This window comes from Symphalangus syndactylus, chromosome 15 (genome assembly GCF_028878055.3).
Source record: "Symphalangus syndactylus isolate Jambi chromosome 15, NHGRI_mSymSyn1-v2.1_pri, whole genome shotgun sequence".
Classification (NCBI taxonomy): Eukaryota; Metazoa; Chordata; class Mammalia; order Primates; family Hylobatidae; genus Symphalangus; species Symphalangus syndactylus.
In genome coordinates, this window is record NC_072437.2 from 86,978,216 (window position 1) to 87,005,150 (window position 26,935).

The following is a 26,935-nucleotide window of genomic DNA, read 5'->3' on the forward strand; positions in this document are numbered from 1 at the left end:
AGTGCTTAGAACCCCAGTCAGTCCCCAGTCTGCAGGGCTTAAATCAGGCTCAGCCAGTCCCTGCTTTGTGGAATATTGCTAAGATAGCTCAAGCTCACTACTCTGACATCAAGTTCTCTCATCCTTTTTGACACTTGATGGTATGTCTTCCTTCTTTTTGTTTTTATAACTTACCTATAGTAGGAGGTGGGACCCAACTATAGTAGACTAGACTGCCATAGTGCTAAAAATTGATACAGCCAGTAGTTTCTAGAAAGAAATTGAGAATTATCTTTACTTTGGTCAATATCTAAAATATGTTAGAATTTAAGATGACCTCTGCTTTAGTTCTGCCTTTTACCATCTGTGGGTCTTTCAGAAAGTCATGTAAACTTTCTGAGCTTTACTAATCCATGTGTAAAATCAGGGCTTTATATTCTTTATTACCATCTAGAAGCTTAATACTAAATGGTGCTACACTCAATCCTATAAGAAACAAGTCAAATTGACCTAGTTCTTGCCCTTTACTAGGTTATAATGTATCTAATATTTAACTAGAACAAATTAATGATGATTACCTGCTTAATTGTTTGATTAGTAGAGCCTAGGTTTAGAAAATTTCTGGCCTAAAGTCAACACTAAAGTTTCAGAAGCTTTTTGGATCTAATGAGAAATGTGCTTTGTACAAACTCTGTTTAGATAAAGAATTAAACAAAACTTCCATTTTTATTAATAATTCAAGTATAATTCATAATATGATTATTAGGTGTTATAACTAATAAGTTGTTATTTTATATCTTAATGTAGGTAAAGAGAACTGGTCTTGTGGTGGTGAAAAACATGAAAATTGTTGGTCTCCACTGTTCTAGTGAAGATTTACATGCCGGGCAGATTGCTCTTATTAAACATGGGTCAAGGCTGAAAAACTGTGATCTTTATTTTTCCAGAAAACCATGTTCTGCTTGTTTGAAAATGATTGTAAATGGTAAGTGAAGAAAAGGGTTTGTTGGGGATTAAGAGTATTTATCTGGGATGGGCGTGGTGGTTCATCCCAGCACTTTGGGAGGACAAACAGGAGGATCGCCTGAGCCCAGGAGTTCAAGAATAGCCTGTGCAACATAGGGAGACCCCATCACTACAAAAAATAAGTTAGCTAGGCATGGTGGTGCATGTCTGTAGTTCCCACTACTCGAGATAATGAGGTGGGAGGATTGCTTGAGCCCAGGATGTCAAGGATACAATGACCCGTGATTGTGCCACTGCACTCTAACCTGGGTGACAGAACAAGACCTTGTCTCCAGAAAAAAAAAAAGAAGAAAAGAGCATTTGTCTGAGAGCAGTCAGTGGGAACACATTTGCCAAATACCACAGAGATAATTTAGAAATATATATCTGAAAGTCAGGTGCTATGGCTTGCACCTGTAATCCCAGCTGCTCATAAGGCTGAGGCAGGAGAATTGCTCAAGCCCGGGAGTTCAAGGCTGTAGTGAGCTATGATTGCTCCACTGCACTCCAGCCTGAGTGACAGAGCAAGACCCTGTCTCTAAAACATAAAATAAAAAATATATAAATATATATCTGAAGACAGTTTGATACATTATAAGAGTAAGCATCGGAAAACATGGATTCTGGTCTCATTCATGTCTACTAACCTATTAAATGACCCTCAGTGTATGAGTAGACTAATGCTAACTGCTATAACAAAACAAAATTTCAGTGACTTAATGTACTAGATATTTATCACACTGTATAATAGTCCAGCACATGTGTTGCTAAACAGCAGGCAGCTTTCTCCATTTGGTTGATTCCTGGGCTAGGCATCTTCTGTCTCATTGCTGTTGTCATCTCTAGGGGTTTGAGTCCTCTGTATCCAGAGGCAGACTGAGAAAGAATGAGTAGAGAGGGTGAACCTGCTTCTTAAAAACCCTGACCTGGAAGTCACATACATCATTCTGTTCTCATCCATTGTGGGAACTGTTGTTCCCACTGAGCAGCTGTCTTTCAGTGACTACTCTACACTTTGGAAGGAGGAACACAAATTTTTAATGTATAGCCATCCATCCACACCAGGTAATTCACTAAACCTCTTTGTGCTTATGATTCTGTTTTGCACCCAGGTATATGCCGACCATTCTTTCATTTAAAAAATATGCATCTTGTTGCATAGGCATCATGGCAGATCAAAAAACAAACAAAAAAACTAATGTGGTTCCTAATCTTTACCCTTGAGGTGTTATTTGGGGGCCAAAATAACAATTTAATATGATGCATTATCTAGTACCAAATCAGTGATACAGGTTGTAAGTGATATTTGGTCTCAGAGGAGAAATAGTGATCCCTGCAGATTGCCATATTATGAAAGGCTGGGGCTTAAGCTTGATCTTGATGTGTCATAGGTAGAGGAAGAGGAGCACATTCCTGGTCAGGGGGAACAGTGCATATGGAGTCATCAAGTTGGAAGAAGCAAAGTTCTAGCGTCAGTATTTGAAATGGAAAATTATTCTTGAAGAATAGTGGCAGATGAATTATAATGATAGTGGAGAACTTTGAAGAACTATAGAGCCTTTGGACTTTATCTTATAAAACAGAGTTCCTAGGCCTGTTGTGAGAAAGAGCTATTTTTATTTACATCAAAGCCTTAAGAGTAATGATCAGATCTATGTCAAGGTCAGTGCCTTGAGCTATAAATGGCAGAACTAGAAGAAATGGATCATGTGGCTAGAAACCTCTCGGCCTGCAACAAGTATTTCGAGCAGGTAGGTACCTGTGGTAGTGATTGGATTCTATATTCTCAACTGCAGTTACCAATACATTGAGAAGATAGGTATGAAAGTGGTGGTAGCATTTTTTTTCACCTTTTCCCAACTAACCAGGTAGATTGGACATGCATTTTATCACCCATGTTCAACTGACCTACAGTTTCTGTTCATAGGTAATGTGGAGACATTGAAGATTCTTGAGAAAGATGTAACATGATTGAAATTTTTGTTGTTATTGCTGTTATTGAATTGGAGCAGGGAGAGATTAGAGATTGGGAGCTTGATTAGTAGACTATTGCATTAGGCAAGGTACAAATAGGGTTCAGATGATGACATTGATACAGAAATGAAAGAATGTGAAAGAACCAAAACATTTGTTGGCTGATCTGTTCCAGATCAAGGGAGAAAAACGAGTAAAAGATAGTTGTGCTTTGTGCTGAGCTAACTGTGCCAAAAGCAGTCTTAATAGCCTCGGAGCCACAAATTAGAGGGAAGAATAGGAGACTGCAGGTAACTCATCACTGCTTGATGTCTTAAGACATTTCTTCCTGACAAGAAAGATAATGAAGTATGGAAAGTCAGGAAGGACCTACAATGGAAATGCTTGTATATTGGTGTTGGACAATATATAAACAAAATTGCTATGTTAGATTAGGCTTATGTATTATATTTAGTTATCTTAGGAAGGTGGCATGGTTGAACCCCATGCTATAGCTAGATTACTTTAGTTAGAATTGCTGTTACCTCAGTTACAAGGCAAAGATTGTTGTAGTGCAGTGGTTCTCCAAGTGTGGTCTGTGGACTCCTGATGGTCCACGAGGTCAATGTTATTTTCATAATAACACAACCTTCAGGCTTGGCATGGTGGCTCATGCCTGTAGCCCCAGCATTTTGTGAGGCTGAGGCAAGTGGATTGCTTGAGCCCAAGAGTTTGAGACCAGCCAGGGCAATGTGGAGAAACCCCGTATCTACTAAAAATAGAAAAATTAGCTAGGCGTGGTGGTGCGCACCTGTAGTCCCAGCTACTCGGGAGGCTGAGGTAGGAGGACCACTGGAGCCTGGGATGCAAAGGTTGTGGTGAGCTGTGATCGTGCCTCACCAGTGCACTCCAGCCTGGGCCACAGAGTGAGACCCTGTCCCAAAAAGCAAAAACAAAAACACTACATTCGTACTAATGGTACCAAAACAATGATAGGTAAAACTACTGTTTCCATATCTTTATTTTTATTTTATTTTTTTTTTTGAGACAGAGTCTCGCTCTGTCACCCAGGCTGGAGTGCAGTGGCACAATTTCAGCTCATTGCAACCCCTGCCTCCCAGGTTCAAGCAATTCCCCTGCCTCAGCCTCCTGAGTAGCTGGGATTACAAGCGCGCACCAGCATGCCCAGCTAATTTTTGTACTTTTAGTAGAGACGAGGCTTCACGACGTTGGTCAGGCTGGTCTCGAACTTCTGACTCATGATCTGCCCACCTCGGCCTCCCAAAGTGCTGGGATTACAGGCGTGAACCACCGCGCCCGGACTGTTTGCATATCATTAAGAGAGTGGTGCCAAACTGCACTGGTAGTCGTCATACTCTTCATTGCACTCAGAGGGAAAAAAGAAAACCAGTTTTACATAAGAAGGTCCTTGATGAAACAGTAAAAAGTATTAATTTTATTAAATCCCGACTTGAGTCTGCATCTTTTTAATATTCTGTGTGAGGAAACAGGAGGTGGGTATAAAGTGCTTTTGCTACAGACCTAAGGTATGAAGATGGCTTTAAGGAAAACCATGTATATGATTGTTTGAGTTGCAGACTGACTTCTCTACTTTTTTAATGGAACATCATGAACTGACAATGGTTAGTTAGACTTGGATATTTGGCAGATATTTTCTTGAAAATATAGTGAACCTGTCACTTTCAGATAGACAACTGACAGTATTTGTTGCCAGTGATAAAATTTGAGCTATCAAGTGAAAATTAGAATTTTGGAAAACTCATATTCTCTATTATGAGCCTGACAGCATCTCACCACGTAGACTCTTTTGATGGGATTGGTGGTGACATTAATGAATGGGATTTTTTTTAATATTGTAAAATCAGTAAATCATTGTTTTCCGGATGACCAATGCACAATGAATGCTACAAAATCATGCATGAGTAAAAGCCATTCTAAGTGCAAGACAGACCAACGGACTTTAACGTAACAGTTCAAAAAGTTTGTTGATATGGTTTCAGATTCTACATTGTAACTAACCTTTAAGAAACTATCCCTTGTCAAATTTTTATGTAGTGCCAAAGAAGAATATTGACAAGTATCTGAAATGGCTGTTAAAATACTCCTTTTTCAACCACATATCTATATGAGGCCAGATAATTTTCCTATACTTCAATGAAAACAACATATTGCAACAGATTGAAAACAGAAGCAAATCTGAGCATCCAGCTGTCTTCTATTAAGCCAATTTTTTTTTTTACAAAGCAAGTTACTTTATTAGAATTTTAAACAATATATAAGTGATGGAATCATTCTAACAACACATCTATTCACTGCTTACAATTCCAACTAATTTCAGTTCTCTGATATCTAATGACAAGAGTGAAGACCTGTTAAAGTTCCTTCCACCAGTAAAACCCACAGCTCAAAGTTGTGGCAGTGATTAACTGAGCCACAGGCCTTCATTCACATGTTTACCACATTAAAATACCACACAGTGTTTTCTTATAAGGTCAACCAACTGGGAACTAATTAACATTAGCATTAAGATTTAAATAAACTGTTAGGCACAGGGCTAGATCAGGCATTATAAAACCCTGTGGTTCCCTAGTCAAGTCACACAAATCCCCAAATATTTTAGCTTGCAACAGTTTTGTCCTTCCTCCCTTGAGACAATTATTTGGGTACTTGCTTTTGGAAATAAGGTAATTCACAATGGAAGTTTCCTAACTGTGATGGTGCTTTAGGCAACTTTGGAGAATGAAGATAGAAATTATGCATGATTATAAAACATGAAGAGTTTAATTTCTATTACACACTCAATTTCCACTCCCTGATTTCTCTTAGCTCTATAAACACATGTAAATCTTCTGCAGAGCTTTAAAGAGCTCTGAAAGGGAAAACACCTTTCCATATATGGAATTGATAGCATAGTACAGGCCAGGTGCAGTGGCCCACACCTGCAATCCCAACATTGTGAGGCCAGTGGGAGGACCGCCTGAGGCCAGGAGCCTGAGACCAGCCTAGGCAACATAGCGAGAACCCCGTCTCTACCAAAAAAAAAAAAAAAGTAGCTGGGTGTGGTGGTGCACACCTGCAATCACAGCCAATCTGGATGCTGAGGCAGGAGGATTGGTAGAGTATGGGAGTTAGAAGTTACAATGAGCTATGATGTCACCACTGCACTCCAGCCTGGGTGACAGACTGGTCTCTATTTAAAAAAAAAAAAAGGTATAGTGATACACTATTAATTCCATGTATGCCAATGTGAGATAGCATCCATATAAACTACTATCAAGTCTTTATGTGCCAGCTACTGTAATAAGTCTTTTCAAGTTTAACTCACTGAATTCATAATGAATTATGAGGTAGCTACCATTATTTCCCCCATTTTACAAATAGGGAAACTGAGGCTGGGAGACATTATTTAACTTGCCCCAGGTTCTAAAACCAGTTACTGGCAGAACTGGTATTTGAACCTACTTAATCTGATTCTAGAGCCTGTGCTATATAAACTCTTACTCACTATGCTGTGCTATTCATTAGTATCCATTTAACAATTACTACTATTGCAATAGCTGCAATTATCACTCCTATAGTACAGGGGAATCTATCAAAGAAACACTCAGCTTTCACTTATCTATTTCTGAAAACATTTTTTATTAAAGTATAAGGTGCATTTCACCAATCTATTTTTATAATTGTCAATTTATTTAAGTACTTTGATTATATGATGTAAGAAAAATGTTTGAAATGTCTTCTGGAATTAACCAGAACACAATAAATGTGCAAAATTTAGAATAGAATTTACAGAGTTTATAGGCCACTGAAGCCCATCCATGAAACCCTTCATGAAACCCATTCATGAGGCCAAAGGGCAAAACAAACCCTCACTGAAAATCTCAATTGGGCTATTAGAATTTAAACTTAAATGTCTGTACGAATTCTGCTGCTCAGTTTTGTCCTTCCACTGTTCTTAATACTGCTGATAACTATTGTTTTTCCTTTTACTATTAATCTAAATATTAAAGATATTTGTAAAAATTTAAAACAATCTCATTCTTACAAATTTTTGTTTTGGAAAATAGTTTTTTTCATAAAGCTAATGTTATTTATATTAATGTATAACAGATTATTGTTATTTTTAATGAATTAATATTTTAAATTTTGTTTTAATTTTCAAGTACAATAAATATCAGTAGATATATTCCACATAAATAAAAGCTCTTTGGGGTCCTCAATAATTTTTAAGAGTGTTAAGGAATCCTGAGATCAAAAAATTTGAGAAACTCTGCTTCAGCATTTGCCACTAATACACAAATGTCTGTCTAAAGAGGATTTTTCCCCTCTTGAATCAGGATTACTGGGAGCAGCTAAGATGCCTAGATGAAAGGTTTTACCATCACTGCTGGTTAGGAAATGGATTATGAGAACTCGAACAGAGGGAAGGTGAAATGCAACCGGAGGAAACACTCTGGTATGAGGTTTGAGGCCTTCAAAATTGCTTTGCAGCATAAGCCACAGTGACTCAGGAGTACCAGGGAGTGGATAGAATGTTCATTTGTTTAACTGAGACTTTTTAGTTCATCAATTATTTTGAAGAGTAGAACACTCTGTGGGCTATATTTCTATTTGCTTCTGGGTACAATCACAGAAAAAAAGTCTCTCCTAGCTGACATTACATGCAATACTAGCAAAGGGGTCTCTTTGTTGTAAACTGTTCATTAATTGACGAACATTTGTGTACTTAACTATGTATAAGGCATCTCATCGTTCAATTTCAAATACAAATTAAAATATTTTTTCACGTTTGTTATCCTGTTATGTTTTCTCTTTTACAAATTGTCTGTTCATATCTTTTTGTCTCTCTTTAGGCCGTATTCTTGTCAATTCATATGTGCTCTAATGAATTGAAATATTTTCTGTATGTTAAACATTACTAACCTTTCCTCTGTCACACTGATTGAAAAATGATCTGTTTAGTTTGTTGTTTTGTCTTCAATTTTGTGAGCTTTAAAAAGTTATTATTGTCCTTCAGACACCATCCCAACATCACATAAGAATTTTCTCATGGTATAAATTCTCCGTGGACATTTTTGATAACTGTTTTATTATGAGGAGGACCATAATTAATTCAACCATTCCCCTATTTTGGTCATTTAGGTTTTTGGGTTTGGGTTGTTTGTTTAACATCTTTGCTTGCTATTTTAAAGAATGCTGCACTAAATGTGCATGCATGAGATTTCTTCTCTGTATTTAGAATATTTTCCTAGAATGGATTCTCAGAAGAATTCTCAGTCTGTGGACAGGAACATTTTTAATGCATGGAAGAGGTATTTATTCCAGATAGAAAACTCTAGGCAATATTAGTTGTTCCCTGTAACATTTTAAAAAACAGCCATGGCACCATGGAGGACTCTTCGAGTATATAGTTTTAGCGCTGGGCTTTGGGATCACACTTCACAACACCAGTAATTCCACAAATGCATTCCCAGAGGCTCTGTTAGAGGCTGGGTAACTTTTTCTTGAAAAGGCCAGATAATAAATATTTTAGATTTTGCAGGCCATGTGGTGTCTGTCACAGCTACTCAACTCTGCCACGCGAAAGCACCCAAAGATTATATAAGTGAATGGGTGTGTATGTCTGTGTTTCAATAAAGGTTTATTTATGGATACTGAAATTTGAATTTCCTACAGTTTGATGTGTCACAAAATGTTCTTTTGATTTGTCCAACTATTTTAAAATGTAAAACCCATTCTTAACCTGTGAGCTGTACAAAGACTGGCAGTGGACTGGATTTGGCCTGTGGGTGGTAGTTTGCCAACCCTCAGGCTATATAATAGGTGACTTGGTAATAGACATTTATTATATTGAGGGTTCTATATATACTGCAATGAAAGGGTGGATTTTATCATGGAAACCCTAAATTCAGCATGTATCTCATAATTACCTTTCATATTTTGTATTTCAGCTGGAGTTAACCGAATTTCATATTGGCCTGCTGATCCCGAAATAAGTTTGCTTACAGAAGCTTCTAGTTCTGAAGATGCAAAGTTAGATGCCAAAGCAGTGGAAAGATTGAAGTCAAACAGTCGGGCCCATGTGTGTGTCTTACTTCAACCTTTGGTGTGTTATATGGTGCAGTTTGTAGAGGAGACCTCTTACAAATGTGACTTTATTCAAAAAATTACCAAAACATTGCCGGATGCTAACACTGACTTTTATTATGAATGTAAACAAGAAAGAATAAAAGAATATGAAATGTTATTTTTGGTTTCAAATGAAGAAATGCATAAGCAAATACTGATGACTATAGGTTTGGAGAACCTGTGTGAAAATCCATACTTTAGCAATCTAAGGCAAAACATGAAAGACCTTATCCTACTTTTGGCCACAGTAGCTTCCAGTGTGCCGAACTTTAAACACTTCGGATTTTACTGTAGCAATCCAGAACAGATTAATGAAATTCACAATCAAAGTTTGCCACAGGAAATTGCAAGGCACTGCATGGTTCAGGCCAGGTTATTGGCATATCGAACTGGTGAGTTACATAGATCGTAAATTGGGGCTGATTGGTTGGGTTGTATTTGTCTCTGAAGTGTTTGTCTCATTTATGGTAGAGTTCATTTACTCATAGTTACTTAAGTTTTGCTGTTCATACAATATAGAGAAGTTAGTGAGACCCTTGAGTAGACAACTCTTTCTCCCAGCAGTTTTGGGATTCCTCGTGGCCTTATATTCAGTACCACATTTCTACATCAGGCCCTCATTAATCTAGGCCCTTCTTTCTGCTTCTTGCTTTTATGATTTCACTGTTCCTTGAGCCCTCCACTAAAGGTAGGACAAGAAGAGAAAGGAGAGGCCCAGTGCAGTGGTTCATGCCTGTAATTGCAACACTTTAGAAGGCTGAGACATGAGGATCGCATGAGCTCAGGAGTTCAAGACCAGTGTGGGCAACATAGCAAGACCTCGACTCTAACAAAAAAACACAAAAAAATTAGCTGGGCATGGTGGTGTGTGGTGGTGCGTGCCTGTAGTCCCAGCTACTTGGGAGGCTAAAGCAGGAAGATTGCTTGAGCCCAGTAGTTTGGGGCTGCAGTGAGCTACAATAGCACCACTGTACTCCAGCTCCAGAGACAGAGCAAGACTCTATCTCCAAAAAAATAAAAAGAAAAAGGAGGAAACCAAAATTAATCATTTTTGTTAACTCTTCAATATTTTGATGTACTGAATATTTAACAAAATTTTTAAAAAATCTTCACAGTAACATTAATTCAAAATAACTAATAGAATCAAGGTAAAGGAATGGTGATTATTGCAGATTCTTCCAGTTGCTGGTATGTCTTCAATCAGCAAGTTGAGAAACATTTTTACTGTATTGTATTAAGTTGTATATTTGGAAAAGGAAAATATTACTTGGGATTTTTCTTTGTTATGATAAAAGACGGCATCTGTATTTCCAAACATGGAACAGTACTATCACATCTTACCTGATGTAAGATTTCTCAAAGTAGAATCATGATCACTTTTTAAAACGCATCTTTGAAATAAAGGGGAAAAAACATAGACAGGAGGAGCAGTAGAGTAAGATTTGTTTGGGGAGCGTACTGTAGTAGGATTTAAAAATTATCCCAAGAAAGAAGAGAAAGTCGTCAGAAAAGGTCTCTACAGATGCTGCTGGTCTGCAGTAGTCAACAGAAGGGAGGTTCTCAGCTGGCAGCAAATCAGAATCACCACTGAAACTTTTATAAAAAGTACAGATGCTCAAACCCCAAGCCAGACCTATTAAACCAAGTCCCTAACCAAATATGGCCAAGGTCTATGTTTTTAAAAGTTCCGCAAGGTGTTCTGATGTTCAGCAGAGTTAATAATTGCTCAATTCTTATTAAAGATTTTGATTCTGTAGGCACACATTATATGACCCCAAACAATTGCATTGTGTAAAAGTCTGGTTTCATGTAATTATCTTCTATTGTGGGTTATATATTTGTTTCTTTGCCAACTCCAGCTTTGTAAAGAATTTTTCTGTAAACCATTCAAAAAGACAGAAAACATAAATGGGAACAGCTGTTGTAGCTATAATTCACTAATTACCCTTCACTAATTAGAATTCAGCAGAACCCTGCCTGTGTTCCAGAGTAAGAGGGAGATGTGAATCTGCTATTGTTTTACTGGATCTTAGTACCTCTTGCTTCTCATAGAACACCTTATCATACTAGCTGTGATTCCAGTGTTTAAAGATGCAGTATGTATACATTTGCATTTATATTCTTTATTAGATACTCTACACTACTGTATAGTTATATTTTATATTATAAATATATCCACTGTTATGCAGAATTTTGTACATAAAGCCCTTACACATTTGATGGTCAATTTAAAAGATTTTTCAAGGTTAATTGTTGGTGATTTTTTTTTTTTTACATGGAACTCAAATCCTGAATAGAGTGCAACTCCTCTGTCACTCACTCTACTCCACTGTGCACTCTTCCAGGGAAGAAACCATGTCTTAATCATTTTTTCCTTAGCACTAAACACAATGTGTGTTGAATGGATAAAACAAATCTTTTTATCCAGAGATAAAGGGTCCACAGTCCCTTATGCAAAACTTTTGGGGCCAAATGTAAAGGAATTCAGAATTTTTCAGATTTTATCTTTTTTGAGACAGGTTTTTACTCTGTTGCCCAGGCTGAGTGCAGTGTCACTCATGGCTCACTGCACCCCTCAACCTCTCAGCCTCAATCAATCCTCCCACATCGGCCTCCTGAGTAGCTTGTACCACAGGCGAACACCACCATGTCCAGCCAATTTTTAATTTTTTGTAGATACGTCTGTGTTGCCCAGGCTGGTCTCGAACTCCTTGGCTTAAGCAATCTTCCTTCCTCAGCCTCCCAAAGTGCTGGGATTACAGGCATGAGCCACCATGCCCAATCCAGATTTTAAAAAGGTCATATGGTACATATACTGTTATATGGGACTCCTAGTGGCATCTGGGACAGTACCCTGTAATCACATTAATACATACAGAGTGAAAAAAGTAGTAATATTTGCACTAAGCAGAATAATTGAGGGCTATAAATAACTCGATTTGGGTCAGATTTGGCCACAAAATAAGTGCATCAAACTTCAAAAAAACTTGATTTAAGAGATTTCAGATCAAGGACTCTAGACCTGTAATTCTTCCTTGATGATAAATAATAACAATGACAGTTTATGGAACACCTACTATGTGTCAAGCACTGAGCTTGGTGATTTATATATGTATCTCATTTAACATTGAGGGTACTTCAGTAAGGTGGATATCCTATGATACAGTGCGCTTCCAATTAAGCTTTTAATTTCACATTATTCAGTTTGGTTTGATGACCTCATTTCTCCCTAATTAATAGATGAAGATACCATTTCATTTAAAAATGTACATATGATTAAAATGAATTCCAAAACCTCTAACAACAGTTATAAAATGAAAGTAGTTGCTTATAATTGCTTTTTGAATGATGAATAAACAGGATCCATGGAGATATCATGAAAAGTATGTTACTGGAGCCAGGTGCGGTGGCTCCCGCCTGTAATACCAGCACTGGGAGACTGAGGCAGGAGGACTGCTTGAGGCCAGGAGTTCCAAAAGTATGTTTCTAGAATACCTGAAGGTAGCAAAAAAGTGGAAAAAAATGTGTTTAGACTCTTGGGGGAAAAAGAGCAGGAGGAAGGCATCACATCTTATCTATCTGCTTTAAGTACTGAGTTGTGATCTCTTCGTGTCTTGCTTTCTCATCAGATTAGGTGTTTTCTAAAGCTAAGGATTATGCCTTCCTCCTGGACCACAGTACTGATGATGAGAGTAGGCTGGAGTAATCAAGAAAGTTAACTTTTAAAACAGAACTCAGTGGTTCTCAGATATGAGTATGCCTGAGAATCAAGGGGGAGCTCAGGAGAAATGCAGACTCCTAAGCTTTGCCTTCCTCTCTCAGAGAGGTTGATTTAGGGGACTTCCATGGAAGCTACAAGTTGCCTCTTTTTTTTTTTTTTTAATTTTAAAAACAAACATCCAGTAATTTTGATGCAAGACGTCTGTGGAGCACCTTGGACACTGACATGACCACAGGATTGGGAGCTAAAATAACCACATCTGTGTTCTAGAACAAAAAGTTCCCCTCTGATTTTCAGTGATCAAAGAGCCCCAGGAATTTGACTCAGTGATCGTAAGTTGACCTTTCCTTCAAAGTTGTACAGAGAAAACCCTGTGAATGACCAGATCATAGGGAGCAATTTCTGTAAAAATTATAGACATGAAAAGATTTTTGAGAAATTACCTCATCTGTCACCAGCCTTGATGCTGAGTGATATCAAATCTGTTTTATATGGATGAAAATTTATTCCTATTTTAAAAGACAAGTAGTAAAGAATATTCTCTTGATGTAACCAACCTTAGCTAGGCAGTAGAGCTGCATGCTGATGGAAAAATCACATTTTGTTTTCCTCCTAACAAAGTTTAGTGTGTCCCCAGGCTGAAACAGAAAAAGTGGCTTCTGTGACTAAGAAACATAGCATTAAAAATATGCAGTGTTGATGGTAGAAAAGGGGGCTTTTAATATGGAGAATTTTTATTCTGGTTTTTTATTTTTTCATTTTAGATTTATACATAAATAAAACTTTAAAGATTTTGGTTTTGCAGGCAAATATAATCTTATGACAAAACTTCTGCCACTTACCTTAGAAATGAGCATAAAGCCATTGATTTGTATCCTTGCCCACTCATGTTAAACTCTAAAGGTCTAGGAAGGAACCCAATTCTGTTTACACCAAAATCCGTTTTCCCTCTACTCTATAGAAGGAAGTCATCCCGTGCACTCTGCTGTTGAGCCTCGTTCATTTCCTTTGGAGCACAGCACATAAAGTACTGTTTGTTTCCTTGTTGCTGTTCTCCTTCACCATCCAACTGTAAGTCACATGAGGAAGGGACTACAGTTTCCCTCACCACTGCATCCTCAGTTCTCACAGTACTTGGAACATAAGAGGCATTCAGTAAATGGAAATTTTTGTCAAGGATTTCTTTTTCTTTTTTTTTTTTTTGAGATGGAGTTCTGCTCTGTCCCCCAGGCTGGAATGAAGTGGTACGATCTCGACTCACTGCAACCTCCGCCTCCCAGGTTTAAGCAATTCTCCTGCCTCAGCCTCCCAAGTAGCTGGGATTACAGGCATGCACCACCACACCTGGCTGATTTTTGTATTTTTAGTAGAGACGGGGTTTCACCATGTTGGCCAGGCTGTGTCAAGGAATTCTTTATGTCATGGTGCAAGGTGGAGGAAAGGCCAAGCAGGTTGGATCTGGAGGGCTAAGTTTTAGTCTATTTCTTTGCCTGTTTCTGCATCTAGAAATGGAAATTCTATCTGCTTTACCTTTAGGGTAAAAATGAGATCATGAATAAATGTGTTTAACATAAATTATACAAATGCTTTGTGGTATAATTTTGAAAACCAGGGCTTGCTTGAATTTGAGATGGGAAATTTTATTAGAGTATCATAACTGTTTTAAAGTTAACCTCTTAATAAGACATTCATTCTAGTTTTTAATGCAATTGTGGCACAGATTTTCTTTGTACCTTTACTGGAAAGTAGGTATTTAAAAATGTTATCATTGGAGGGATTCACTTTTAGGAAATTGTAGGGTGAAACCACAGTTTCAGTTAGTCCTCCCCAAAATGAAAATGCCCTAGGGTCAGTTCACAGATAATTGTTATTTTCTACTTGTAAATGTGCCATTTAACTACCTTAGTCCCTTATTAAGATTTTGATAAATACTATGGTTTTCATAATTAGTGTAATTTGTCTTAGAAATTTGAAACTCAACATTGTATAGAAGGAAAAAGTAAATCCTTAATATGTAGAATTTCTATTTTTTTTTTATTTTCTGTTTCAGATTAATGGTTTTAAGAAGTACAGCTTTACTTTTGCAAAGGTTTTGGTTCTACAGGGAAATTATAATCGTATGTTTGTTTATAACTTCTGCTATTTGATTTAGAAATGGGCAAGATGTCATTAACTTGCATTCTTTTTCTCTCAAGGTAAACTGAAGGTCAAAGAAAGGACAACATTTTGTTTAAATCAGAATTCTCTTCATGTACTTTCTAGCAACAGATAGATAGATCCATAAAGATTTGTTTATGTTTGTATGAGAAGTTTGAACTTTTTTCTTAGCAAGAACATAAGATATATTTTCCATGATTAGAGTATAAATAATGCTGGGAAAAGACAAATTTGGTTGTTGTGAACAGTTATTACACAAAATCCATTAGTTCTGAAACCTTTATTCAATTTTATCATCTATCAGAAGTAGTCGTTTAGAAACCGACTTGTTAATGGAGAATCAATGAAGTTGCACTTAGTTCTGGCTACAGCTTTGAGGGACCTGACTGTGGACACTGCCATTTAGTGGCCTCCACATACGTATGTGTGACTGAGTTGGTAGTGACTCTCTCTAGTTATTTGGTACCTAGCTCCCATATTCCATACTTAAAAGTGTTTATTTTAATACTTTTCTGTAATTAGTGAAGATATCAAGGATTGCTGCTACATTTATGAAGTATGTTTCAATACAAGTTTTTATTACTTTTGGAAAAATATATTTCTGAAACTAACATATCATAATTTTTACTGAGTTAAATGCCATATATCTTTCAGAGGATCATAAAACAGGAGTTGGGGCAGTCATTTGGGCAGAAGGGAAATCTGTAAGTATGAAAACAATTCTTTAAATATTTAACCTGGATTTTGTTTAAACGTAGTTCAGTCTTCGGTGCATTACAGGCTATTGACCACTGAGGCGGGCAGATCACGAGGTCAGGAGATTGAGACCATCCTGGCTAACACGATGAAACCCCATCTCTACTAAAAAAAAAAAAAAAAAAAAAAAAAAAAAAAAAAAAAAAAAAAAAAATTAGCTGGGCATGGTGGCAGGCACCTGTAGTCCCAGCTACTCGGGAGGCTGAGGCAGGAGAATGGCACGAACCTGGGAGGCGGAGCTTGCTGTGAGCAGAGATCGCGCCACTGCACTCCAGCCTAGGTGACAGAGCGAGACTCCGTCTCAAAAAAAAAAAAAAAAAGATTAATATTTTTGTAATGGTGCATTCATGAAGATCTATAAAGATTTGCTCATCCCTCAACAATTTTCTAGATAGACGCATTCATTCAGCAAACATTTGTTAAACACTCTCTACAGGTTACGCACTGTGCCACAGTGAATGCTGGGGATTAAAGATCACATTTTATGGCCTCATAGTTTAGTGATGGAGATGTAGAAGTAAAAAAAACTGATATGTAAGTGTAATTATAACTGATATCATGAGAACATGGAGAAGGAACCTTTACTCTGCTTGGAAAAATAAGTAAATACTCTTGGTGAATATTATTAATGTTAATAATATTAATATTCTTGAAGAATAAGATAATTTCATCAGACAGAGCAAGTCAATAGGACCAAGAGGAAAACATGAATATTCTTGGTGAATATTCTTTTTTTTTTTTTTTTTGAGACAGAGTCCCTCTCTGTCACCCAGGCTGGAGTGCAGTGGTGCAATCTTGGCTCACTGCAACCTCTGCCTCCTGGGTTCAAGTGATTCTCATGCCTCAGCCTCTTGAATAGTTGGGACTACAGGCATGTACCACCACACCTAGCTAATTTTTGTATTTTTAGTAGAGACGGGATTTTGCCATGTTGACCAGGCTGGTCTTGAACTCCTGGCCTCAAGCAGTCCACCCTCCTCTGCCTCCCAAAGTGCTGGGATCACAGGTGTGAGCCACCATGCCTGCCCTGAATATTCTTAATATTAATATTAATAATGTTAATATTCTTGAAGATTAGGAGGATATCATCAGACAGAGCAAGTTAATGGGACCAGGAGAATAACACACAGAGACTGGGGTGAGAGAGAGAATATGGGAAAATGCATTTGATTTGGCACATAGAGTAAGCAACAAATTGGACTGGACCATGAAGAACTCTATATCCCATGTAAAGATTTTGGACTTTATCCTGGCAGTGACATACTATAGCACAGCACTAACCAGTAGAGAGAAAAGGCAAGCCTCAAACTGAATTTTAAATTTTCTAGGAGCCATATATATGTATTTTTTGAGACGGAGTCTCACTTTGTCGCCAGGCTGGAGTGCAGTGGTGCAGTCTCAGCTCACTGCAACCTCTGCCTCCTGGGTTCAAGCAATTCTCCTGTCTCAGCCTCCCCAGTAGCTGGGACTACAGGTGTGTGCCACCATGCCCAGCTAATTTTTGTATTTTTAGTAGATATGGGGTTTCACCATGTTGTCCAGAATGGTCTCAATCTCTTGACTTCGTGATCCACCTGCCTTGGCCTCCCAAAGTGCTGGGATTACAGGTGTGAACCACTGCGCCTGGCTGGAGCCATATTTTTAAAAGGAAAACAGATGAATTAATTTTAAGAAAATATTTAATCATGTAATCAATAAAAAATTATTAACGAAATATTCTGCATTAAAAAATATTAAATCTTCAAAATTCTATGTGTATTTTACACCTGCAGCACCTCTCAATCTAGACTAACCACATGTGGCTAGTGGCAACTGTACTGGACAGTGCAGTCCTAGAATATTCTAAGTGGGGAAATGATTTGATCAGATTTGCATTATAAATAGAATGAAGTAGGGCTAGACAGGAAATAAGATTAATAAAAAGAGATGAGGACTTGGAGTTGTGGGGATGGGTTAGGAGGCTAGAATCGAGAGATATTTAGTAACTATATAGCTGACTGAAAGGTGAGCCTATATTTTGCCTCAAGGACTTCACAGAAAGTAATCTGACAATTTGCTTTGATGTTTCACAACTCCTCAAGTTCAACTCATCCAGTATCTTCCCTGCTAACCTACTCCCTCATCAGTGGTCACCATCTTGTCTGTTACTGTACACATACAATCATCTAGCACAATGGATTCCACCTTCAAAATACCTCTTGACTCTACTTACCTCTACCCCAACTGTTAACTCCTACTAGAACACTAGGCTCCTCTGCCACAAATTCCTCAGCACTCTGTACAACTTGTCTGTAACATTCATCACATTAAAGTTATCTGTTCAATTTCTTACCCTCCCCAGACTAGAAGGCTTATGAGGGTAGGGACTCTCTGTCTTGTTTACAGTTGTATTCCAGCACCTAGCATAGGTCTAACTGGTGGTTGGAACTTTCATTTTTGTGTACATGAATGCTCAGCAGACTTTTGGCTTAACATCTGGTTCTTAACGATTTTGTGGAGAATGTCAGTTTCTAGTTATCTCTAGAGTAGGCCGGCAGGCAGCACGGTGAAATGGAAAGACACATGGCTTAAAGTCAAGTAACCTGGGCTTGAATTCTGGCTATGTTACTTACTCATTTTGTGACCCTAGGCAATTAATCACTCTTGTCCTCAGTTTCCTTATCTGTAAAACAGTAATATTAATAGTATCATTCTTTAGGTTGTTTCAAGAATTGATCAAATGAAATGATCCATATAAAACTCAGTATGGCTGGGCGCAGTGGCTCATGCCTGTAATCCAGCACTTTGGGAGGCTGGAGTGGGAGGATTGCTTGAGCCCAGGAGTCCAAGACAATGCTGGGCATCATGGTGAGACCCCGTCGCTACAAAAAATGAAAAAATTAGCCAAGCATAGTGACATGCGCCTGTGGTCCCAGCTACTTGGGAGGCTGAGGTGGGAGGATGACTGGAGCCCAGGAAGTCAAACCTGGGCAACAGAGCGAGACCCTGTCTCTAAATAAATAAATAACTCAGCATGATGTTTGACATTTAGTAAATGTTCAAACAGATTTATTAATGAGATAATATTTTGTTTGCAGCCTTTTGTTGGCTCACTATTACATGATTTTTATGAAGCTGCTACAGTAATGAGTCTGTTGATATTATCACGAGTAATTATATTGAAGTTTAATGAGGTTTATAGCATATTCCAAAAAAACTATTACACACACATTATTGATAAAATATTTCATTCTAATAATTGATAAAGCATTCATATTAACTACTATTTCTCTTTAAAAGAGAAATAAGAAAGAGCCATTGAAGTAAGAAGTTCTATAATAATATGCATATAATAGAGGCTCAATAAATACTGAAGATGAAAATGCATTTTTTATTTTCCAACTAAATCACAATAGCACATTTTTAGCCCAACAACAGAAAATTTCTGTTTAAAGTATTTAAAAGTTTTTGACTTGCTAACCAGTAGCATGGCACAGAGCACATAAGAAATTAACAATCACTTGTTGAGTACCTGCTATGTACAGAACACTCGAACATGTTGAAGGGATAGAAAAGAAATATATAACATGGTTTCTGCTCTCCAGGATCTTATAATTTATTTGGGAAGTAATATCTGAATCAAGTGAAATAATTTGTTAGTTAAGTAAGATAGTATTTAATTAATTGCAAAAAACAAGTATTTCCTTGAGATTATAGATTAGAGAGGTGGTCAGCCTTCTTGGAATTTAGCTTTGACAAGATCACACTGCAGTAGGAGTATCTGATATTATATTTTTTTGATAGCTCAGTTTACTGTAGAAAATTGAATGAATATTCATTATACAAGGTATGATAGCAAGCTTCAAAAATACATTGCAAAGTGTCTTTTCAGAATGTTGAAACTAACCGTTGGTTTGCTCTCTCTTCGTAGAGAAGTTGTGATGGAACAGGTGCCATGTACTTCGTAGGATGTGGTTACAATGCTTTTCCTGTTGGATCTGAGTATGCTGACTTCCCACACATGGATGACAAGCAGAAAGACAGAGAAATAAGGAAATTCAGATACATCATACATGCGGAACAGAATGCCTTGACATTTAGGTATGAAATCCTTCTTGGTGTACTTTTCTTTAAAATGTAGCAAGGGTTGGTTGAAATTAATTTTCTTATAATTGTAATTTATTTCCTTTTTCAAATTCCAAGAAAGTTTCCTTTCAGAAGTACAACTTTGGTAAAGCTTGGTCCTCACTGCCAGACCTGAAGCTATGACCTGACCTGAGATCATCACCTCTTCAGGACTTCCCATTTGTTGAGCATGTCTTTTTTTGTCTTCCCTCTCTCCAATATGAAACTGCTTTAAGTTTATCCTTTGGGATCTTGCTCAGCCTCTCATATTTCTGGATGTTAAGAGCTCCTTTGTTTTCTAAATCTGGAGCACGCATTTATTAATACAGTTACACGCCACAGACCATTTTGAGCAACAATGGACTACATGCACAACGTGTTCCCGTAAGATTATAACAGAGCTGAAAAATTCCTGTTACTGAGTCAAGTAGCCACTGTAACATCACATGTTAACTTTTTTATGTTTAGATACACAAATACTTACCATTGTGTTACAATGGCCTGCAGTATTCAGAATAGGGCTTTATAATGAACGAAATTGCTTCAAAAGAGCTTTTGTTAGCAGTTATAGCTATTAATTTACATCATTTTCACAAACACTTCTCAGCCTTTACCATTAAGGTTAAGGGATTAAAAAACTGTGTAAGACATGGCTCCTGTCCTAGGAGAGCTTCTAATGCAGTAGGGGATATGAGACGGCATCCACCTCGTGCTGTGGATTCTGTGGGAGGGGCAAATGTAAAGTGCTGCGGACATTCTGGAGCTGCTATGGACAAATGGGAGCGTGCAAGCGAAAGGCTTTAGGGAAGAACTGGCATCTGAACTGAGCTTTAAAGGATTCCTAGACTGTGGCGATTGGAAGGGAAGGGAAGACCATTCTTGCTTCTAGCATAAGCAATGGTCTAGAAGTAGGAAAATCCGTGGTGTGTTTAGGAGCATGAATATTCCAGTTAGATTGGAATGTGGACACAAGGGAAATGCAGCTCACAAGGACAGGCTGGGACTGGACTCCAGAGGACTTTGAGTTTATGCTCCATTTGGTAGGCAGCGGGGAAATGGAATGGCATTGACAGAGCCATACCCTATAGATTATGTAGGTAGTATTGTTTGAATAGACTAGATGCATAGAATTCTGTTGCCCTAGTCCAGGTGAGGGTAAATAACAGTCTCAACAAGGAAGATGGATATGGAAGGCTGGCGGTGGAGGAATTGAAGATGGCTGGCTGAGAGCTGTGTAAGCCTCCGAACCCGGAAGTCAGTCCTTGTAGCCCCAGTCGTTAGTCCTAAACTACCCTCAGCATGCAAAATTTCACCCAAAATTCCCTCTATTCTTTTCCTAGTCCTCTTCATTACAGATTTACTTGCTTCATTTTGTACGGAGGTGTGAATATGTCAAATAGAAACTTTTCTTTTTAAAATTATCCTATGATAGGGAAGGGGTAAGGGAACTATAAGTCAAAACAGAACTTAAATATTTAATTATTCATTTAGTAAACATTTATTGAATATCCACTAGGTACCAGATAGGGCTGTGTCATTTGTCTAACAAGATGAGTTAGTGTCTAATCAGACATGATTAGCTCTTAAGGTATCAGTTTCAAATCTAATTCCAGTATTCTAAACAGGTACTTACTTAGAAAGCATTGGGGTTTTTTTTCTCTCTTTCTTTGGTGTCTGTATCTTCCTGATTTCATTTATTTTGTAATCTGAAACTGAACCTCTTACTTAGAATCAATAAATTATTTTTAGTTATAATAATTGTCATGTTCAGGTTGTATCAAAACACTTTTGTGGGTTTACATACTTTGAACATTCAATAATTCAGCAAGTCTAAGGCTTGATGATCATTATTAATAATGTCATAAATCTGTGTTTAAAACAGCTCAGTTTTAGTGTTTAAAGATTTTTCTAAAAAATAACTTACCCTTTCAGAAACGACCTTTCTGATATTTTATAATTTTTTTTGTAGGTGTCAAGAAATAAAACCAGAAGAAAGAAGCATGATTTTTGTGACAAAGTGCCCATGTGATGAGTGTGTACCTTTAATCAAAGGTGCAGGCATAAAACAAATCTATGCAGGAGATGTAGATGTTGGAAAAAAGAAGGCAGACATCTCTTACATGAGGTTCGGGGAGCTTGAAGGTGTTAGCAAATTTACAGTAAGTAGATACACATTTTTTTCAGGTGTATTTTGTATTATGTTGTTAGGTACCCTGCTGCAATATTGTAAGTTAGTGATTCCCACCCTTTTAAAGAGTTTCAACAAATTATTATTATTATTATTATTATTATTTGAGACAGAGTCTCTCTCTGTCGCCTAGGTTGGAGTGCCAGTGGCTCCATCTCGGCTCACCGCAACCTCCGCCTCCTGGGTTCAAATGATTCTCCTGTCTCAGCCTCCCGAGTAGCTGGGATTACAGGCGCCCGCCACCACGCCTGACTAATTTTTGTATTTTTAGTAGAGACGGGGTTTCGCCATGTTGTCCGGGCTGGTCTCAAACTCCTGAGCTCAGGTGATCCGCCCGCCTCCGTCTCCCAAAGTGCTGGGATTACAGGCGTAAGCCACCGCGCCCGGCCGAGTTTCAACAAATTATTATTATTGAGTTTATTTATATGTGCAAACCCTTACCTAACTGCAACTGTTCAGCTAAGGATTCCTGCCTTATGAATTGACATCTCTGTAGAGAATTGAGCCAGTGGATCTTTTGGTGCCATCTGGTGGCTGATAAAAGAAAAATCTCTGACCCATCTCCCCTCTCCTTTCTGGCTTGGAGCGGTGGATAGAGGTGAAAATACTTCAGCAGTCCCCACCGTTTTCGGCACCAGTGACCGGTTTTGTGGAAGACAATTTTTCCACAGATGGGGTGATGGTTCTGGGATGAAACTATTCCACCTCAGATCATCAGGCAATAGATTCTCATAAGGAGCGGGCAGCCTAGATCCCTCAGGTGTACAGTTCACAATAGGGTTCTGCTCCTATGAGAATCTAATTCCACCGCTCATCTAACAGGAGGTGGAGCTCAGGCGGTAATGCTCGCTCGCCTGCACTCGCTTGCTGCCGTGCGGCCCAGTTCCTAACAGGCCACGGAACAATACTGGTTGCTGCCAAGGGGTTGGGATCCCCTGCAATAGTTTAAAGGTCACCCCCATCCCCAAACAAAGGGAGGTGCACACACACACACACACACACACAAACACACACACATTTCTCATGAGAAAAATCAGGAAAAAAAGAGTATTTACTTGTTTGTTTATTTATTTATATATTTATTTTGAGATGGAGTTTCACTCATTGCCCAGGCTGGAGTGCAATGGCGTGATCTCAGCTCACTGCAAACTCAGCCTCCTGGGTTCCAGCGATTCTCCTGCCTTGCTACCCCCGCCCCCCTACCCCTACCCCCCAGTATCTGGGATTACAGGCGCACGCCACCATGCCCAGCTAATTTTTTGTATTTTTAATAGAGACGGGGGTTCACCATGTTGGCCAGGCTGCTTTTGAACTCCTGACCTCAGGTGATAACACCGGCCTCGGCTTCCCAAAGTGCTGGGATTACAGGCATGAGCCACCATGACTGGCCCGAGAAAAAAAGAATTTCTTATTTGATGGTTCCAAAAATGTACTGAGGTAGTTCATGGAAAACTCAAGAACTTTTAACCTTTAAACCTCTTCACTATTTGGGTTTTGGTTTTCGTGGATTTTCTGTTTGTTTGTTTTTGTTTTTGTTTTTGTTTTGAGACAGGGTCTCACTATCTCACCCAGGCTGGAGTGCAGTGGCGCCATCTTGGCAATCTCTGTCTCCTGGGCTCAAGCGATCTGCCTGCCTCAGCCTCCCAAAGTGCTGGGATTACAAGCATGAGCCACTGTTCTCAGCCTGTTTTGGTTTTCAAAAAAACTTTTTATTTGGAAAAAACCTTAAGCATACAGAAAAGTTATAAAAACACTACAAAGAAATTTTTTCCCAGAAGTTGTTGACATGATACCAGCTCACCCTTTATTTCCTCAAATGAGAAATAACCACATAACTACAATACAACCATAAAAATCAGGAAATTAACATTGATACATTACTGCCACTAATCCAGATTCCAGTCAAAGTTCATCAGCTGCCCAAGAAATGTCTTATATAGCAGGGTTCCCCAACCCCTGGGTACCAGTTAAGAAGCTTCTTCTGTATTTATGGTCACTCCCCATTGCTCACATTACTGCTTAAGCTCTGCCTCCTGTCAGATCAGCAGCAGCATTAGATTCTCATGTGAGTGTGAACCCTATTGTGAACTGCCCATGCGAGGGATCTAGGTTGTGCACTCCTTATGAGAATCTAAAGCCTGATGATCCCCCACTCCTCACGATCTGCTCTGTGGAAAAACTTCCATGAAACCGGTACCTGGTCCCTGGTGCCACAAAGGTTGGGGACTGCTTTTATATAGCAAAAGGATCCTGTCCAGAATCGTACATTGTTTCTATGACATCCAATGATTTAATCCTGGCATTGAATGAGTTAATGTAACATTTAACTACTAGAATTTGCAGTGGGAAGAAAAATGATATAAAAGAACCGTTTATAAATTTCAGCTTTACATTCCTGCCATATAGATCAGTTTAAGTCCAGGGTACCTGGAACATACATATATATGATTAACTTGGACATATAACATATAATTATATATGTACATAATTTTAAATGTAGAAACATACTATCCAGTGTCTGTCATGTGTATATGAAGTATCATAAGTTTTTACCATTTTTAATATTATCATTTTTTTCTAATTGTCTTATTTAAAGTTTATCACATTTTTAAATGAGAGGGGTGTTGACATGGCACTGAAAGAAGGCAGAGATGGGAAATAGATACCTTTTTGTAAAACTCAATAAAAGCTTATATCCAACTAGTCAGAGAAATCTCTACTTCCGCGTTTTTGTTTTCTGTCTCTTCATTCCTCCTGAAGAGTGTGAATAAATAGGTTTTTCAAGTTCTCTTCATAAAGATTAAGTGACTTAATCATAAAGATTAAGGACTATGAGTGATGGGTTATGGAGAATTCTGAAATATCTTGCTTACTGGTAGATTTTAATAGCTTTTCAATTGTAAAGAGAATGAAGAGATCAGAAGAACTTAAGATAGGGCAAGAGAAGCGCAAGGAGGCAGGAAGACTAAGGGGATCTTCAGGGGCAGAGATGGGAAAGGAAGCACCCAGTTGGGCCAGACCCTCCTGGGAGTACCCTCACTCAGGTACACGTTCCAAAGGCTGTTCATGGTTGTTCTCTGTTCTACCTCCAATGAAGATGAGCTGTCCATCTTCTCATCCTTCTCATCTGGACTGGCTGCAAATATTATGTAGATGGTTAGCTACATACCTAGTTTTGTAAATGCCAGTAATTAACATGAACTAGAATTTGTTCTAAATCTGAATTTCAGTAACAAGATTATCAAAAGTAGTGTGTGTCAATAAATTTGGTATTTGTTTTTAAGATTAAAGCAAATTGAAATTAACTTTGAAAGATTTTTGCTTTCCTTTTTGATATGTTACCATAGACCTTCAGATAAGTAGTTCTATTCTGTGGTGTTGTCGCAAACCAGGCTAGGACTGGGCAACACTGTTTTCAAGAATAGATTTTATCAATCTATATCCATGTCCACGTACTCAGTTCTTTGTTTTCTCTTTAACATGTGTGGATTTTTCTCTATTAGGTTATATTACTTATTTTTATTATGAAAGTAGTATATGCTCATTGTAGAAGACTAGGAAAATAAAAAAGAACGTGTATTATCTCACAACTCATAGATACCACAATTAACATGTTGCTGTATTTTCTGTCACTAAAAGTTCTTTAAAAAATATTTTAAATAATTTAACACAATATTCCAACCCATAGGCCTAACTTATTTAACCATTCCCATGTTGTTGGACACCTGGATTATTTCTAAGTTTTTACAGTTATAAGAAGCCTTTTTATGAATGTCCTTAAACATAAATTCAGGATTACTTGTTTTTACTTTGTCTGCCCAAATTAATAGGTTTTAGTGGTTTGATATCTTTCAAAAAATGCCTCATTTTAAACATTTTTTGGTAATTTCTCATGTAGCTTCCTACCCTTTCTAAGTCTTCTCTCTTTCTTGGTATTAGCCTAAACCATCCGATTTCTTTAAGTGACCAAGTGAAAGGGAGGACAGTTCTAGATGTCCTCCCTTTCCAAGGACTTTTAATACATGGTAAAATGTTTGTCCTATATCTCATCCTTCCTCAAGGCTCATGATGTTGACTAGTTAATCTGATGAGTGAACTGATGTTTATGGAAGAGGCTCCCGGGTAATCCATATTTGTGTGTCCTGAGATGGTGCCCTAGCAGGGCATTTTGGTTAAGTCATTAGTGTTTGTGATAGAGATTCTAGCCAGCTGAGAAAAGAAGGGCTGTGCTATAAGATATAGATTACTCTCCATTTTTATTTTCTGCTGCTCCAATATTCTATGTAATATCTGAGAATCTTCAGGCTTCCCTATTTATTCCTGAATGGTTGAGATGAAATACGGTAACCAGAGGAGATATATGATATGATATAAAATGATATAATTCAGGTAATAGTTTATGATATAACAACATTAAAAGGCAAGGTAATCTTGGTCATATTTTCTTTTCCTTTTCTCTTTCTTTTTTTTTTTTTTTGTGAGACGGAGTCTCACTCTGTCTTCCAGGCTGGAGTGCAGTGGCGCGATCTCGGCTCACTGCAAGCTCCACCTCCTGGGTTCTCGCCGTTCTCCTGCCTCAGCCTCTCGAGTAGCTGGGACTACAGGCACCCGCCACCACGCCTGGCTAATTTTTTAGTATTTTTAGTAGAGACGGGGTTTCACCATGTTAGCCAGGATGGTCTTGATCTGACCTCGTGATCCACCTGCCTCGGCCTCCCAAAGTGCTAGGATTACAGGCATGAGCCACTGTGCCTGGCCTATCTTGGTCATATTTTCATTCTTTAATACCTAGGCCTTTTCTAGCTACTATAAGATTCTCTAGGACCTGGAGATAGAATGCAATGCGATGTTAATTCCATAGTACTGGGCATGGGTTCTAATTCTATTGCCTCCTGTAGTTAGGGTGTAACCTGAGACAAGTC

The 26,935-nt window shown here is 38.1% G+C and overlaps 1 protein-coding gene across 5 annotated transcripts in view; it reads left to right on the top strand.

Annotated features, from left to right (window-relative positions):
• CDADC1 (cytidine and dCMP deaminase domain containing 1) overlaps positions 1-26,935 on the top strand; it is a 54,417-nt gene that overhangs the window by 10,731 nt on the left and 16,751 nt on the right. For 3 of the 5 annotated variants that reach the window (XM_063619168.1, XM_055244304.2, XM_063619169.1), the window contains exons 4-8: positions 787-964; positions 8,910-9,479; positions 15,620-15,669; positions 19,632-19,801; positions 21,795-21,984. In XM_063619168.1, the coding sequence (XP_063475238.1) occupies positions 787-964; positions 8,910-9,479; positions 15,620-15,669; positions 19,632-19,801; positions 21,795-21,984 (1,158 nt within the window). Of the gene's footprint in view, positions 1-786; positions 965-7,034; positions 7,415-8,909; positions 9,480-15,619; positions 15,670-19,631; positions 19,802-21,794; positions 21,985-26,935 lie in introns of those variants that run through there. The other 2 variants (XM_063619171.1, XM_063619170.1) reach the window with 2 other exon arrangements.